A 16,572-nucleotide genomic window follows, 5' to 3' on the forward strand; every position below is an offset into this window, starting at 1 on the left:
CTTTGGGGAAGAGCAGGAAGGAGAGACAAAGACAGACGATTAATTCAGACTTCTGATTCTTCCTCTGTCAGCCAGTCCAACCAGTTCCGCATTCATCCTCCCTGAAGTGCTTAGGGTTGCTCCAGTTGTGGGAGAAGGCGCTGAGATTCATTATGATGTGCTATATTCTACAGTGCTAAAGAAAGAGATTTTCTAAAAAAAAAAATAAATTATTCATATCTGTCCATTATTCAGTAATGGATTGGCATGGTGAATAATTCATAATCAATAAAGGCAAATAGTAAATTTTCAGCCAGAGTCCTGTCAATAAATGTGATTAGCTATAGTGACACATACTGTAATCAAGTGAGTACAATATGGGGGGAGAACTATCCCCAAGTGTGGGTTGAAATATGATGGCCTTTTCAGACTTCCGCAAATGCCATCCTGTACTTTTTCTAAATGGTTCTACAAAGCTTCTCAGGAAAGCTTTCAGGATGCCAAATTCTATTTTGCTTTTACCTGGTACCATTTGAAGACTTTTAGATGTTTATAGCTTTGATTTTGCCGTCCAAATATGTGAAAAGTTGTTATTCAATGTGGCATGATACTTCTAATCTGCAAGAAAGGATGATCTATCAGGAGCATGCCATTGCACTCTTGTGTCAAAAGCACACAGGAAACCTAGCTGGGAGTTCTCAGTTATAACAGTTAGCAACTTAGTTAATAGTTGGTCTGTATTTATTAGGGCAGAGTCCACTTACATCTGATGATTTCTTTCTAGGAATTTTGAGTATAAAATATGAACATGTTGGACTAAATAGGTAACATCATCACTAACTCATAGGATTGAAAGTATAATTAAAATGTAGCCAGATGTTGATAATAAAATAATAAGTCTTTTCTTTTTAATGGTTTTAATTAGTTTTGTGGGGTGGTGGTGGGGTTTTTTTAAAAAAAAGTTCTAGCTTTTATGACAGAATATATCAGGATGTGATTTTTTTTTTCCAAAATAGATGAGAGGCATACATTTTACAAGCAGAGACGCCTGCAACACTGAAAGATTTGGGTTGTATTTTGCAATCCAAATCCCCTAAGAGGCAAATGACAGTAAGGTTGGAAAACACTTTACCTTTGATGTCAGCGTGTAAGGGAGGTATGCACCGTATTCACCCGCAATTAAGCTTCTGGGCAAGCTAGATAACACATTTTCAAATCAACCAAGGTCAAAAAGTCTTTTTCACATGGATACGTCTTGGCGTTAGGCAGATTTCCAGGCCTCTAGGTATTAATGATGACAGGTTAAATGTGTTCCCTGTCAGCCAACAAAACAGATTACTGAAAATAGAAGTCCTATTTGACACATTCCAGGATAGCGAGCAGAAATATCATTTGGCTTATCTAGTCTTCTTTAGCATGTATTTTGGTCTACATTATTCATTGGTCTTTATCGCTACCTTTTGCCACACATCCTTTGCTCTTCACCACATTGGCTACAGTCCACCCTCCCACCTATCTTTCTTGCATTCATTGTACATTCATTCAAAACACTTTGCAAAGCCTTCTGCGAAAGACTACGGCAAAGCACCATTCCATGACTATAACCCGTAGAACACAAAATCAGTGGAGAAATGACAGAATTTGCATATTATTGCAGAGATCTGTAATGAACCACCATAAAAGGGAGAGATTTAAACAGAACTTCACCTATACTGGACTGAAGAGATGGTATTGTATTTGTGCTTGGGAAAAATATTGCTGAGTCATTTTCTGAATAAATACCGTCCCTTTTAGGAGATGCAGCCATTCTTTGTAACAAAGCTGTGGTTTCTCTTTTGTATTTTTCATTTTGATTTGGTTTTTAACATATTTTTATATTTAATCCAAATAGTGCACCTTCTACAGCTCTTAAATTTAATACAATTTGCGATCCAATTACATAGAATGCATAAATGTTCATTAGAGTGTACTTTTGCTAGATTCAATTTGTCACCTAATGAAAATAAATGAGAAAAAAAACAAATAGTATCAATAAGATTAGTGTGTTGCTTAAAGGTCAGTTAAAGTTCCCCAAAGGAAGGGAAAAAAGTAAGGCAGATAATACAGTTTATCTAAAACACAACTCAGAATATTGACTAGCATGAAGTCTTCACCCTACTGGGGTCAGTGTCGAAACTAGTAATAATGGCACCAGAACTAGCATTTACACTGCGAGGAGATCTTGTAAGTAAGAAGGCACCATATGTTCATAGTACTTGGAAATCTCACTCATCTCACTGTCTGTCACTGTCTTGGTAACCAGTTTCATGTACTCAGATTATATGTAATGTGATCACGGTACCAATGTGAACGAAAGGACCTTATCTCACTTTGTTCTAATGTTGTGAAAGTTAAACTGCCTAGTGTAAGCTCTGTATCTAGGACCCTTTTTAACTACTGAAGACAGTGAAGGCTCATCCCATCTCACACAAGGCATCTGGTGTGCATTTGGAATAAGTTGCTCTCTTGAGTTGACTTTCTCTCTCTCCCTCCTTTGACAGTAGAGCCTAGATATATTCTAGCATATTCTGCGTACCTGATGGATAGCTAGGGAGATGAATTTCATGCAAAATGCAAAGGTGTACATTATTAGCAAGCTACAAAGTACAGTGAAGTCTTTCTGTAAACAACTACCATATCCTTCTGTCAAGCTTATTTTCTCTCCAAAAGCAGCACAGTAATTGTATTTGACTTGTTCATCAGGTCAGCCTATAATTGCACTGTAATTCTTACCTTTCCTTTTCAGTATGATTCTTGTGGAAATATAGGCAATACCTCGGGCTAGAGACTCTTTTTCTTCATAAGAACTGCAGAGTCTCATTTGCCTCATATGCTCCTGTCTGTTGTCTCCAGCAACTGCTGTGGCTGCCACTGCCTCTTGTTGATACTGATGTTATGTCACTGTTTGTGCCACCATGAGTGGCAGAAATAGGAGGATCAGAGCTGTCAGCAGGCTTTTCAAGGTAGGGTCAGCAGTGAATGGGTCAGGAGTTCCACACACGATCACAGTTCTGCCACCACTACTAATGCTGAGAGGTGTCAAATATGTCAGCGACACACAATGCTGTTTCCTCTGATATTGAGAAATGCCACCCAAAATTTCCCTTGTTGTATATAGTATGAAATAGCAAAATATGTTCACTACCAAACTTCCTAGCTTATATGGTACACAATGCCAAGCGATTTTGTCTTGAGTCACTGAAACAGAGAGAAAGACTTCCTGACATCAACAGGAAGAAGAGTTGGCAGTTCTTTATGCGAATATGTAACCTGGTGTAACAAAAAACATAGAATCATAGAAAAATCTAGGTTGGAACTGGCCTCTCAAAGTCATCTCATCTCATCTAGCCTGCTGCTCAAAGCAGAGCTTTCTTCAAAGACTGTTCAGGACCCTGTCCATTTAGAATAAGTATGAATTTTTAACAGGGATGATAACTGGAGCAATTTACCTAGCACTGCAATAGATTCTCAGTTGCTAAATCTAGACATATATTTTGACCTCTGCCTGAAGCTGTTCTTATGTTTGATAACACACTATAAACCTTCACTGGTCTGTAATTCCATGTTACATTCAGTTTTATTATCTGTGGTGTGTTTTGCCTATGTCTTTGTTCCCTTTGTTACCCCAAAACCAGCTTTACCCAATTGTGTTTCTGTGATGACTGTTGGTGATTGGCGAGTTGATTATAGCCTTGGGGGCCTTGAGCATCCTCCCGTGCCTGTACTCTCAAGACCTCTGCTGTCATCCCATGCCTGTACACCTCGATGCTGCATTTTATGAAAGGGTCATAGATAGTTCATTCTATGCAAAATTACAGCTTGTTATTACTATATGTTAGAAAAAAAGAGATACGTAACAATAAGCATTACACCACGCAATGGTAAAAAGCTAAGCAAAAGACAAAGTAGGTTAACAGTTACCTGGTCATTAGGTAACTGCTGTTACTATCTAAAACAAATCTCCAGGCAGGCCAAGATAAGTACAGACAAAGCCTGACAGGTTCCAGGGCTTGTGTTCTTAACCTAACACACAACTTGTGGTCTGTTACAAGTGGTGGCAACCTGATATTTACTGGGCTACAAGGCTGCAAGTCCCTTTTTGTCTTGAAGTCTCTGATCCTGTGAAAAGTTGTTGATTAATTTAACAATCAAATAACTAACACAGTTCTATTTTCTCTTTCTTTGCAGGTTCTTAGAGTAGTTCGGCTGATAAAGATTTCTCCTGCTTTGGAGGATTTTGTGTATAAGATATTTGGACCAGGAAAAAAACTTGGGAGTTTGGTGGTATTTACTGCCAGCCTTTTAATCGTAATGTCAGCAATCAGTTTACAGATGTTTTGCTTTGTGGAAGAACTGGATAGATTTACAACCTTTCCACGGGCAAGTATAAAAAGCATCAAGTGCTTATTGCTTGTTATTATTTTCTTATCATTGATATATCATATTTGTTATTATATTAGCAGTCTTCCTTTCCTTCTAAGAACCATGGAGCAGTTTATCTCCATATGCATAGATAAAAGAATTGTATTTTCTGGGTGTAACAGTCTTCCTGTAGTCCTTCAGTAGTGAAGTTTTTCTTTGGGTTAGGTGTTCTATTTCTGCAGTTGAGGGAACACAGAGAAATTTTATGTATGCACCCTGATGATGACACAACAAAGCATATGGCTTAATGGTAGTCTAGCATGCTACAGAAAGAGGATTCATGTGCACAATCGTGAATATTAGCCACAAAATGAAACGTGTCTACACATTATTTATATCTTCATGTTATGAAAGTGGTTCTTGATTTGTACAGGAATGCTTGTTTTACACAGGGTTATAAAACCTGTCTGCATTGACAAAATAAATGTTTGCCTTTTGGGTATAAATAATGGATATTTATGGGCATTGCATTAATTTAGAACAGAACATTGAAAATCAGTGGAAATTGGAGCACACTGTATTTATTGAAGCACACTGTTCTGAATGAAAATACTGTCATTTCTTTAATAATGGATTAGACTGAGTGTACATGGATTCATTCCAGTCACAATTTATTTGTTTCTGTCATTCCAGCTTGGTTATCCAATGTATCTATTTTACTGAAAGCGCATTGGTTGGAACAATTAAATAACAATGAATAAGACAGCCTCAAGGGTCACGCATTTAGCAAACAAAATGGCTAGGCAACAATTTGTAATTATCAACCTGAACTTGATGTATGGGAAGCTAGCCATCAAATGTAAGACAAAAAATACCTACCCACAGGGAATAATGTAACACCATGCTTTTATTTCAGAAAACGTGCTTAGGAAAGCAGCCAGTAGGATCATTAAGAATTCAGTATAATTCATTTTTTAAATGGTGAAGAAAGCAAAAAAAATATAATAAAACTTAAGCTTTTCTAACGAAGTCAGGCCTCTGTCTCTAAATTGAATGATAGTACCACCATATTGTATGCCCAACTCCCATGTATAACTTCTGAAAAAAACTCCCAACTGCAAGTTTGTAGTCATTGTGGAATTTGGTTTTAGAATTATTTTTATTATTTATGCAAAATGGCAATGACATTCCTGAAAGAATTATTGTAGTATAATTAAAATAAGACAGATTTACAAGCACCTGCACATTTAAACTAGATAAATTGGTGTAAGTATCTGAGAAAGATCCTCTTGCAGGAAAACATTGCCAAAATATATCAAGATGTTAGTAAAGTTTTAAATTATTTTGGACATTTCAATCCTGAGGCATTTAGGCCTCAGTAAGGACTATCATATTGAATTTTAACAGATAGATCTGTATACTAAAATACATGTTTGAAAAGTGAGAAAATATCTACTCCAGTAAATAATAGTTTTTTACAAACAGAAAATATCCAAACTTGTTTTCTATTTTCTGACTTAAGTTTTGGAAAAACAGAAGACCTGTTACCAGTAATAAAGGAGTGTTCCTGCGATACTGAATGGAAATATTTTTAATACTTTTATATGGTAGCCAGAAGCAAGAGTCTCTCCTTATTTTTTAGCTATTGTTTATTTGTATACATATTCACCTCGTTATTGAATGGTTCAGAAGTATACTTCATAGTATGTGGTTTCTTTTTGTAGTTTTCTAATGAAACATCTCTTAAAAGGGTAATAGAGTCAGTGAAAATTTTGTATTCAAAAATTGTGATTGATGGTGTGAGTGATGCTGTCCCTCCAAAGGAGGGGCGATTGGGGCATTCCCGCTGATGTTGTCTGCTCTGAATAACGACCACTGAATCAGTTTACAATAAGACAATTATAAAATACGCAATTTGGGGTTTGCCTGGAATGTATTATTTTCAAAATGTGACTAAGAAATACTTGCATTACTGTATAACGTAGGAGATGGTGTGAGGTCTGCATCAGCAGAATTTGCTACAATAAATTTTTAGGGGCTTACCCCCAAGGAAGAGCAAACCTAAAATGGCCAGTACTGTTGCTGTGGACTTTTTCCATTATAAATACAGAGAGGACAAGCACACTAATCAAAATGGTGGCACTAGAGGCTAGATTTTGAGTTTGTACATTAAAGTGCCTTCTACACTGAAACAGACAAAACCTAAAATCATTTTGAAAACGTAAGTGCTTTATAAGAAGGCACAGTATGGGTTTTGGAACAAGTAGACCTCCTTCTTTCACTAATGCCTCTAAATTGCATGTTTTCACATGGTTTCCTGACAACAGTCAATAGGCACAAGCTCAGTGTTGCCATGGCTACAAATTTCACCCTTCTTTTGGCCATTGCAACTTCCCAGATGGACTGGCTTTCTCTCTAATACTAAGTATAAAAATACAGATGTTTGCTATACTGTTTTTAACCGATCCGCCATCTCTATTTTTGCACATCTTCTTGGACGGCACATACTGAGCCCTGAGAAGGACAGGGGGCGGCTGGGCCCCCCAAAGAAGGAATGGGAGGGGGAGGGGTGTCCGTTCAAAGGCATTGGTGTAAGATGGCTGCTAAGAAATTTTAAAAATCACTGTATGGAAAACAAAACACATTGTCAGTGTCTCTGACTTCCATGCCCTGGTTTCTCTCGGGGTTTGGGGTCACGTGCGGACTACTCGGTGTCTCTAGTTACAAAGCTGGGAATGCTGCTCCTCTTTTAAATGGGTCAAGACAAGGTGAAAGCTAGGCCCAACTGATCTCAGCAGCAAAAATCCCCCAGTCTTCAGCAAAACCAGGAATTCGCTCCTAGCCTTGAGCTTGGAGAAAGCTTAAGTTGTGAAATGTTAGTTCGACCTAAGCATCATCCATTTAAAAAGTTGAACAATGTAGTCTTAATTCTCTGATGCAGTTACAATCTCAGTGCCACTGCCACATTTTTACAGGACGGCTACTCTTCTCCCGGGGTGTTATTGAGCACTCATGGCTGCGTTAGGAGAAGAAGCTAAGTTTACACAGGTAGAACAGATTGCAAGCATTTCACAGCACTGGCCTAAATCCTGTTACCTTAATTTCCAGAAGTAATCCCACTGATTGTAGGACTGCTTCCATGAATAAGGCCACTGGGATTTGGCCCATAATATTTTATGGACCAGTAGCAGTTACAAGTCAAGTACATTATAACTGTAAGTAGTAATTTGTGTGGTACCACCCCTGTAATAGCTGGACAAGGTATCAGAACTGGCACTTCGGCTCGTATGTTCCACCGAACCTTTGCCAATCTTCCACTATAAATAAAAAGGTAGTTTGACCCATCATCAAAACAGCTAATTAAGTAATAGGGTATAAATACTCAAAGAAATTGACAGTCTTTTCTATAACACAAATTAATTCAGAAAATCACCATTTGCATAAATCTCTAAGTCTCATCTTCACAGATGTTGATTCTGTCAGCTAGCTGCATTTCAAATTAATTTTAAAATAAACACTGGGAAGTATACCTTTCAACTAAAAATAACTTGCTCCAAAGGAGATTGCTGGGTGCGAAGCACATACTCATTGTGCAGTGCTGTATTTTCTTAAAGCTAATGTTTTGTCATATACTGGACTTTAATGTTATAATAAAATGTTTAAATTATATTGAAAGGCCATTTTATATAACTATATTCTTTATGGACAGCTGTTTTAGATGGAAGATTAGATTTTTATGATGTTAAAAGAATGTCTTTTCCAAATTAATCTAGTGCTTGTATTAATGAGGGGTCCACAACATGGTATTAGAGGTGTCTTTATACCTCAAAGAATTAATTAAAATATATATTTTTAAAAAGCAATGAACTGTAGTAATTTAGTGTGATTCGGAAGAAAGGATGCTGCACTAGTTCAATTATCGAGTCCCTCAGTTTTTTTAAAGCCAGCAGTGGGGTGTATTACTTAATGTAGTGCTCACCTTATATTTCAGCAAGGAGTGACACACCAGTCAGGTACGACCACCACTGGCTCCAGACATGCTCAGAGTGCAGGGAAATGGCGACTGCCTGGTTTAGCTTCACCTCCCCCTCACGAAGGGAAGCTGAGAAGCAGTGCTGGGCACTGATGGGGTGGTTGTCTTCTTCACCCTCAGGCACCACTGGCAGCTATAAAGGAGGCTGAAGTTCCTGCTTGTTTCATGCATGCTCCCCTGGCTACAGAAGGCCTCTCCTGAGCTAAAGATCTCAGATCTTTCCTTCTCTGCAGGTTTTGCACAGGGTGAGACTCGAGGTATTTTGAAGAGCTAGATAACACTTGTTGGTGTTTTGTTGGGGTTTTTTTGCAGGACCCTTATAATGATCTTTTGTGAGGAAAGGAATCACTAATAAGAGTCTGTAATTTTGTGCGGTGTAAGGAGTCTGCATGTGTGGTTGTGAGGGAGCACTAATTCAAAGGGGTCAGGTCTGGGGGAGGATCTGGCCACAGGTCAGCAGCATGCTAGTTAATGGCAGGAACATGCAAGTGGAGGGCACTGCAAATTCCAGCTCCCATGTTTGGGCTCTCCTAACACATGACATAGCGAAGATTTTAGCTGACATAAAGGATTTACAGAAGAGTAGTTGCGAGCAGTTTTCTCTGCTGCTTCTAGTTTATGCTAGCCTTTGTTCTCTGTGGGATCTGTGTGTTCAGAGGAAAGGTTGGGACGTTACATTTGGTCAAGATGTTGCTGATGTAGAAATCTCCCAGTGTGTGCGATTGCTCACTTGGATGCCTTGATCTGTTCTATGTACACCTTAGCTTCACTTCTTGTGAGTGATTTGGACTTGTAGGCTTAATCATCTCTGAAAATTTGATTAGTGTGATTTAATTCTGAAAAGCATCTGTAAAAATAGCTCTCAAACTCCTTGGTCTTAGCCTAACTGTGTTTATGCTTCTGTCTGCTTCAGAGTGCCACCGAACATAGCAGCACTAAGAAACCAAGCTGGATTCTGGTGTAGGTTTTTTTGTGAGAGCCAGCAGACAATTTTTTTACAAAGCCCTTAGCAGCTAAATGTTTGGGACACCCATAACAGAGTAAAAATGCACAGTTCTTCCTCTGAACGTGATCTAGAGGCAACATGATTCAATTTTTGTACTTTAAAATATGTACTAGTTATAATGGACAGAGGAGAAAAAGCTTTAGTCTTAGGATCCTTATCAGTGGTCAGTGAAAGACGGCCAGGCGCTGAGCTCAAGCACTGGCCTCCTGATACTGATACTGCTTAGTTGTTAACTTTCTTCCTGCTTCCAGCGAACTCTCTCCAAGGCAATCCCTGCGCATGGGCAGGGGAATAGTTCTTTCCAACTGGGCACTCCAAAAAGGCAGTGCCTTTTATGCAATGCCTTGAATAACAAGATGCACCAGGTTAGATTGTCCTTGCCTTACTAAGCCCTCCTACACCACCCCAGCAAGCTTTGCACTTGCAGGCCCTTCTTTCAAATTTTAAGCATATAGCATACACCCTTGATTTCACAATACGGAAACACTAGTGTGGCAAGCTATGCCACATCCTTATCATTACTTCAGATAGATGGAACCAGCTCCTTGTCACCAAATATTAATGATGTATTATGGCCATAGGAACATCATATAGGGCCAGGAGGAGGTGCAGAACCAAGTGCTATATGCACGCACATGGACAGTCTGCTCTAGAGTAAATTGGCCTACACTGCAGGGTAGAAATCACAGCCTGGAGTGGACTCCCTTAAGGGTGTGGGTGTAACCTTAAGGGTCTTGTTTGCATTGGGAGAAACTGCTTAGAGAAGACATTGTTTTGTTTGAAAACTCTGCAAACTTGATAAGGAGCCCAAGCAAAGTACTTGCCTGTAGTTAAAATTAGTAATACAAACTTGAAGTCCGTCCCCCCCCATTAGTTTCGCTAGCAGCTTTAAAAACTAACTAGAACCCATTTTATTGTTTTTCAAGCACATAAGTTTATATATCTACATGTTTTCAGCTTTTCCAGCATGCATTTGGGCTTAGGGTAAGTTGATGTGAAGGGCTCTCTAGGTACTGTTTTCTCATGGATGTGGCAAGAAGAGTCCTCCTCTTTGTGCCAAGCGCATGATTGTGGTAATCTGCTATCGCTGGGGGTGTCAGGCACACAGAGCATAGACAAATATGTCTTTATCACTGTATCATCATTTTGAATTTGAGGAATCCTATTATCCGGAAGCTGCATTGTTAATGTCTTCAGTTTCTAACACTTTTTTGTTATGTATTAAACTTCAGTAAGATATCAGCTTTGATCCTTGCTGACTAGAAAGACGGTACTTTTGATGTCAGGCAAAAGCAAAAGAAACTTGTGGAACAGTCTGGCCTCATTGAGAGATTTAGGATTATCAAGATCCACACTTCACTTTGATACCGTAGTCAATCTTCTGTGGCTGAGGCAGGGCACAGTCCTCAACGTCTGTGTATGATGTGCATGTCATGCTCACATGCTGGTCGTGTTGAGTTAGATTCTGGTCTGTGCTGTACGCTGAAGTTGGAGTTTCAAAGGTCTAAGACGTCTGGGTTCTAGGGCTTATCTGAATTCATATATTCCTATCACTAAAGACAGTCGAAACATTTCCATTATTCCCTCTATTTTTGACATGCACCACTGGTCCAAAGGGATTTGAAAATGTTACAGGAACAGTTCCACAAAGAACGCTATTTACTGAATGTGTAGGGAAAGAATCTGACTGACTGAAATGGGTGGAAGAACTGTGATCTTGCCTTGTATTGGTTAGTCTTTTCTGTGGAATGCCTAGAATGCTTCTGCTGTTAAGGTAACATAAATGTATGGTCACATTTAATTATAACACTTTATTATAGGTATATTTATAGAGAGGTAACAGTAAAGAATAAGCATAATCACAAAAGTAGAATATGGTATAACATTCAAAATTATGATCTCTGATGCTCAGGATATTTCTCCTATTTTGTCAGCCCTGGAGGAAACCAAAAAGCGCTTCATATGAGCTAATGGAGCTAGGACTATGCCTGCAAGTTGCAGATTACAGTTCTGTCAAAGGTTAAACTATTTATTTCTCCTTTATCTATGGAATAGCATTTCACCTGACTTTACAAATTGAAATACATTTTTTTATTAAGATTTAAAAACAAAATCAAAACAGGTGTTCTGCTCTGCTAAATCAACTTGAGGAACGTGTCTATAAAACCATATTAATATAATTTGTGAATTGGTAATACGTTTGTAATTCTTTTTATTGCAGGCGTTCATGTCAATGTTTCAGATTCTCACACAGGAGGGATGGGTGGATGTCATGGATCAGACACTGAATGCTGTAGGACATATGTGGGCACCAGTAGTTGCCATTTATTTTATACTATATCATCTTTTTGCTACTCTGGTAAGTTTTGACTTGCAAACGTGCTGTGCTTTTCTTTGTTTTGAACTATTCTCATAGCTCTTGTATTACATATTTTTCTCAGCTAGTTAAAACTAATTGTGGTGCTTGTTTTCAGCATAGAGGGCTTTAGGATTAGTTCTTTGATGTGGTAGAGTTTACCCTTCAGCCGTGTGGCATAAGGTGGTGAGCCTTTGTTTTGGTGTGAGGTGGTGTTCTTCATAAGATCCAAGTCACACTGCTAGACTAATAATATAATTGTTAACTGTCTTGTACCTTCACAGTTCTGATGATTGCAGAGTGAAGCAAGTGCTTTTATTTATCATGTAGAAATGGTCTCCTCAACTTCCGCTGCATTCCCTTTGCAACAGTCATTAAAGTGAGAAATGTAAAGCCTCAGGATGCAAACTCTTAACTAGAAATCACTGCTTTCCTTTTGTCTAATGCCAAATCAATGCATGGAAAATATATGATAGTATATCAAGCAATAAAAGGATGAGAATTAATACAGTTCCTGCACATGAATGGCAATGGGGATTATATCTAAATGCATATCTTTATGCATCTCAAATGGGATGATTACAATTTTGTATAGAGAAAATGGTAAGGGAAACAGCTTTTTGAATATCCTATATCAATAAGGGCTTGGTACTGTATTTTGAACACCAACACAGAGAAAATACCACAGTAAGGGGAATAACCATTTTAGCCACCCTTAATTCACTCCTACTTTTGCTCATTTTGTATTTTGCGTTCGTTGCAGGTTTTGGTGCACTTACTCATATTTTCACTTTCTTCATTACATTTTCTTTCTTTGCTCAGCTGTCTACTTATGTAAGGTACTAACTGTATTGATGCAATCTCCATCAGTTCCCATCTGCTTTTTTTTACTTTGTTATCTGTCCTGTTTCACTTCTAAAGACTGAATGTGTAGATGAGGCGCTTAGGGACATGGTTTAGTGGGCATGGTGGTGTTGGGTTGACGGTTGGACTCGATGATCTTAGAGGTCTTTTCCAACCTCAATGATTCTATGATTCTATGATTCTATGATTCTATGATCAGAGTGTAATTGTGGACGGTTCCTTTACATGGGTTGAAATCTCGACCACTTTATAAATGGCAGTAAAGGTCATTTGATTCTTTCAGAGCTTCTTAACCAAATTGAAGTATAAGCCAAACAAAGGTATGTATCAGCAGAAATATAGGACATGTAATTTTCTCGCAAGTGTCAGAGGAGTCGTTGGGGTCTGGAAAAGCAACTTTTCTTGCTGAAGTGATCTTTAAAACCCCTTGGGAAGTGGGGATAGAAAGCAAAAAGGAAGTGGGGTTTGGTCATGGATTTGAAAGCAGTTACTGGTTAGAGAATCTTATTGCTGTTTTTCTGATTCTTTGCCAAGAACATTGTCTGAACTGGAATCCATTTTTATCTCTTAGATGAGCATTAAGCAAGTCCATAAAGTAAATTACTGCCAGGTGGCCTCTGTGCTAAAAATTCACACCTTAATTGAGAAGTAACTTAGCTGTAAGAGCAGTTTTAGTATTCTGCTTGATGTTTCATCTGGGACTTCTCCATTTGTTTACTCAAAGGACTTATTTTGCTAGGAGCGAAGTCACTTTTCTATACACCATCCTCAGTCCTTTTACAGGGAATTTGCATTTAAGTACATGGTCCTTCATAAGTGTACACGTTTCTTCTCATTCACCTATGCAAATTTTACATGGATGAAGAAACTCTACTAAGATAACTTTGCAGAATTACCTGGCCTTACAAAGTTGTTAGTTTCTGTTCTAAGATCTTCCTCAGACCCTGGAAGAGAAAAGTGATGTGGGACAGAGTTGTTTGGAGGCAAAAGAAGCTTAAAGAAAGAAAATAATGTGGAATTGGTAAAGGAGCATGAAAATGGTTGGGCTGCTCTTAAAACCAAAAAGAAGAGTTTGAAGAATAAACAGCCCTCAGTGAATAACAAGAGTGAAGTCAAATGAAGAAATTACTTTCATCAGCCAGAAGAGGGGGGAGGATTAGAATTGAGAAGTGATAATTGCAGGCATTTGGCAAAGCAGACTGTAGAGCCTTGGAAAGAAATGAATAGGTTTCACATTGGGAGGAAAGAAAAGTTGAAGCTCAAAAAACAAAACCTCTGTTGGAAGCAAGGCCTGTTATTAGTTGAGATGGCAGCGGAGGAAGTTAAACAAATAACAAGTTTGCGTTTAACTTTTCTTTTGTGGTACAGCGTCTTTGGTTCTTGTCGAAAAAAAGAAGGGAGTTAATTAGTCTTGATGCCTTGATACCTATCTGTGCATGAAGCAGCAAGGCTGTAAGTGGTGATATTTTTAATGAGTACTATACTTCTTTTTCATGTGGAACTTTACTTCCCTAACTACTATGGTCTGAGCTGCAGGTACTGGAGTATCATAGACTGTAGAAAGTATCTGAAGAAGAAAAACACCATACTGTAAAATGCTGACAGAATGATAGCAAAACTGTTCATCAGCAATTAGGGATCGAAGTAGTTTGTGCCAGGGATTATGTATTTTATCAGAATTCTATCTTGCTTTGCCATTCTGAAGGCCTTCTTAACTTCCACTGTTCATAGTAGTCGGATCATTGAAAAGTGTATGAGGTACTGTTTAAGTGTGTGGCATATGTAATATGTCTTTTCTAAGAGCTGCAGGAAATTCCTACGTATTGCTAAAGCCAGTTTCCTATTAAAAGAACATTTCTTCTTCTGAACACTGACATTTTATAAATTTGTGGGTGGGAGTCCTTCCCGTGTCTTCTGTACCTTTATAGTTCATGGAGGGAAAGGGAATCCTGCTCTGGAACGAGGTCCAGACACCCAACTCAGATGCAGACATCTGCGTTGGAATAGATGAGTTCCAAACTCCTTGTCTGGTGTACTAAGCTACTTAAATTTCATCTTCCATATAGGTGGGGAATAATTTTCCAGTGTGACTGAATGACAGATAAACTAACGCTTCATTTACAACAGTGGTGGACAGATATGTCTGCTCTGGTTGTCACTCAGTGGTCCAAGACCACAGAAAGATTTTAGGCCTGTAACTCTTTTAAAAGGGCTTAGATTCCTTCTGATATCTCTAGGAAATTGGTGCTTGCCTGTAGGAGCTCAGTATGTTTGAGGATATTTGCCTTGAACCTCAGAGACTAAAACCTTGGCAGTTGCTGACAGCTGTAAAGCTATGTGTATACAAATTTACTGCCTTAAGGTGTAAGTTGCCTGAGGATATATGCTGAATGGTGGTATCCTCTCTCGCCTACATCCTTGCTCTCCTAGTTCTGTCTCCTTCTCAGCTATATCAGTCACATTGTCAGCTTCTTTGGCCTCTGGTCAGTATCTCTACACAAGGAAAATATGATAATCTGATACACACTTTCTTCCCCTGGGATTCTTCTTCCTAGAGACATATCTACACAATATTTAATGTATAGTAAATCAAAGTGCATGAGTTTCCTATACTGTGGCTCCCGATGCATGCAAACAGTGAGGCAGCTAACTTTTCTTTCAAAGTGGAGATAGCTACTTTGCACAGAGGCAATCTGAGCATTAAGCAAATCCATAAAGTAAATTAGTATTAGGTGGCCTGTGTGCTAAAAATTCACACCTTAATTGAAAAGCACCTTAGCTTTACAAGCTGTTTTGGGATTCTGCTTTGTGTTTCTTTTTTTTAATTATTTCTGATGAATTTAATTTGAATTAAATTTTCAATGTGAAATACATTTTGATGGATATATTATTAAACATACGTAATGCATTGGTCATAAAACCTAGAATTCAAAATTTTAAAATTCATATAATAATTGTATGATAAGCTAAAAAACAATTTGCTACTTGCAAAATGGCTAGCAGACATATAGTAGCAGGTGATATTAGTTCAACAGATGTCAAAGGCAAGACTCCCATTTACATCAGTAGGGCCCCCATTTTTCCATGTCATTTCATAGTACTTCTTAAGAAAAATAAGACAAGCTTTAACAAATAATTTGCAATTGTTTTATAGATTCTACTCAGCTTGTTTGTTGCTGTCATTTTGGACAACCTGGAACTTGATGAAGATCTGAAGAAACTTAAACAAGTAAGAATGTATTTTTATTGTGCTTGGAGGTAGTTTCAATAAAGCATTACTTTACTGGTGTTTTTATGGTAAAAGATGTGAAACATCTTCATCACAATGAACAAAACAGTAGATGTTGAAGAGAACAGTAGTATTTTGTTAGATAGCTGACCATCACACAATGTGAGGTAGAAATTGAGATTGTAAAAGAGATTTAGAAATTGGTTTAAATATTCAATGAAAGTCAATTAAGATAGTCATTTAATTAATTTTAAAATCACAGCTAGGTCGTCTTTTTGCTTATAATCTAGTGAAAGATGTCCCTGCCCATGGCAGGGGGGTTGGACTAGATGATCTCTAAAGGACCCTTCTGACCCAAACCATTCTATGATTCTATATGATACTATATCAGCACACCATAGAACCGCTGCAGGGGAGGGTACTGGCAAGGGTCCACAGACAGGAAGCGGTAGAGGGGACTAGTGTCGTGGTTTAACCACAGTCAGCAACTGAGCACCACACAGCCGCTCGCTCACTCCCCCTCCCCCCCCGGTGGGATGGGGGAGAGAATTGGAAGAGCACAAGTGAGAAAAACTCAGGGGTTGAGATAAAAACAGTTTAATAATCGAAATAAAATAAATAATGTAATAATAATAATTATAATACACAAAGCAAGTGATGCACAGTGCAATTGCTCACCACCCGCCAACCAATGCCCAGCCAGT

General features: G+C 38.3%; 1 protein-coding gene across 1 annotated transcript in view; it reads left to right on the forward strand.

Moving 5' to 3' along the window:
• Positions 1-16,572, forward strand: part of NALCN (sodium leak channel, non-selective) — a 252,896-nt gene that overhangs the window by 136,815 nt on the left and 99,509 nt on the right. The window contains exons 12-14 of the mRNA XM_009288261.1: positions 4,207-4,398; positions 11,641-11,778; positions 15,794-15,868. Of these exons, the coding sequence (XP_009286536.1) occupies positions 4,207-4,398; positions 11,641-11,778; positions 15,794-15,868 (405 nt within the window). The remainder of the gene's footprint in view (positions 1-4,206; positions 4,399-11,640; positions 11,779-15,793; positions 15,869-16,572) is intronic.

Source organism: Aptenodytes forsteri, unplaced genomic scaffold, assembly GCF_000699145.1.
Source record: "Aptenodytes forsteri isolate BGI_AS27 unplaced genomic scaffold, ASM69914v1 Scaffold123, whole genome shotgun sequence".
In the NCBI taxonomy this organism is placed as follows: domain Eukaryota; kingdom Metazoa; phylum Chordata; class Aves; order Sphenisciformes; family Spheniscidae; genus Aptenodytes; species Aptenodytes forsteri.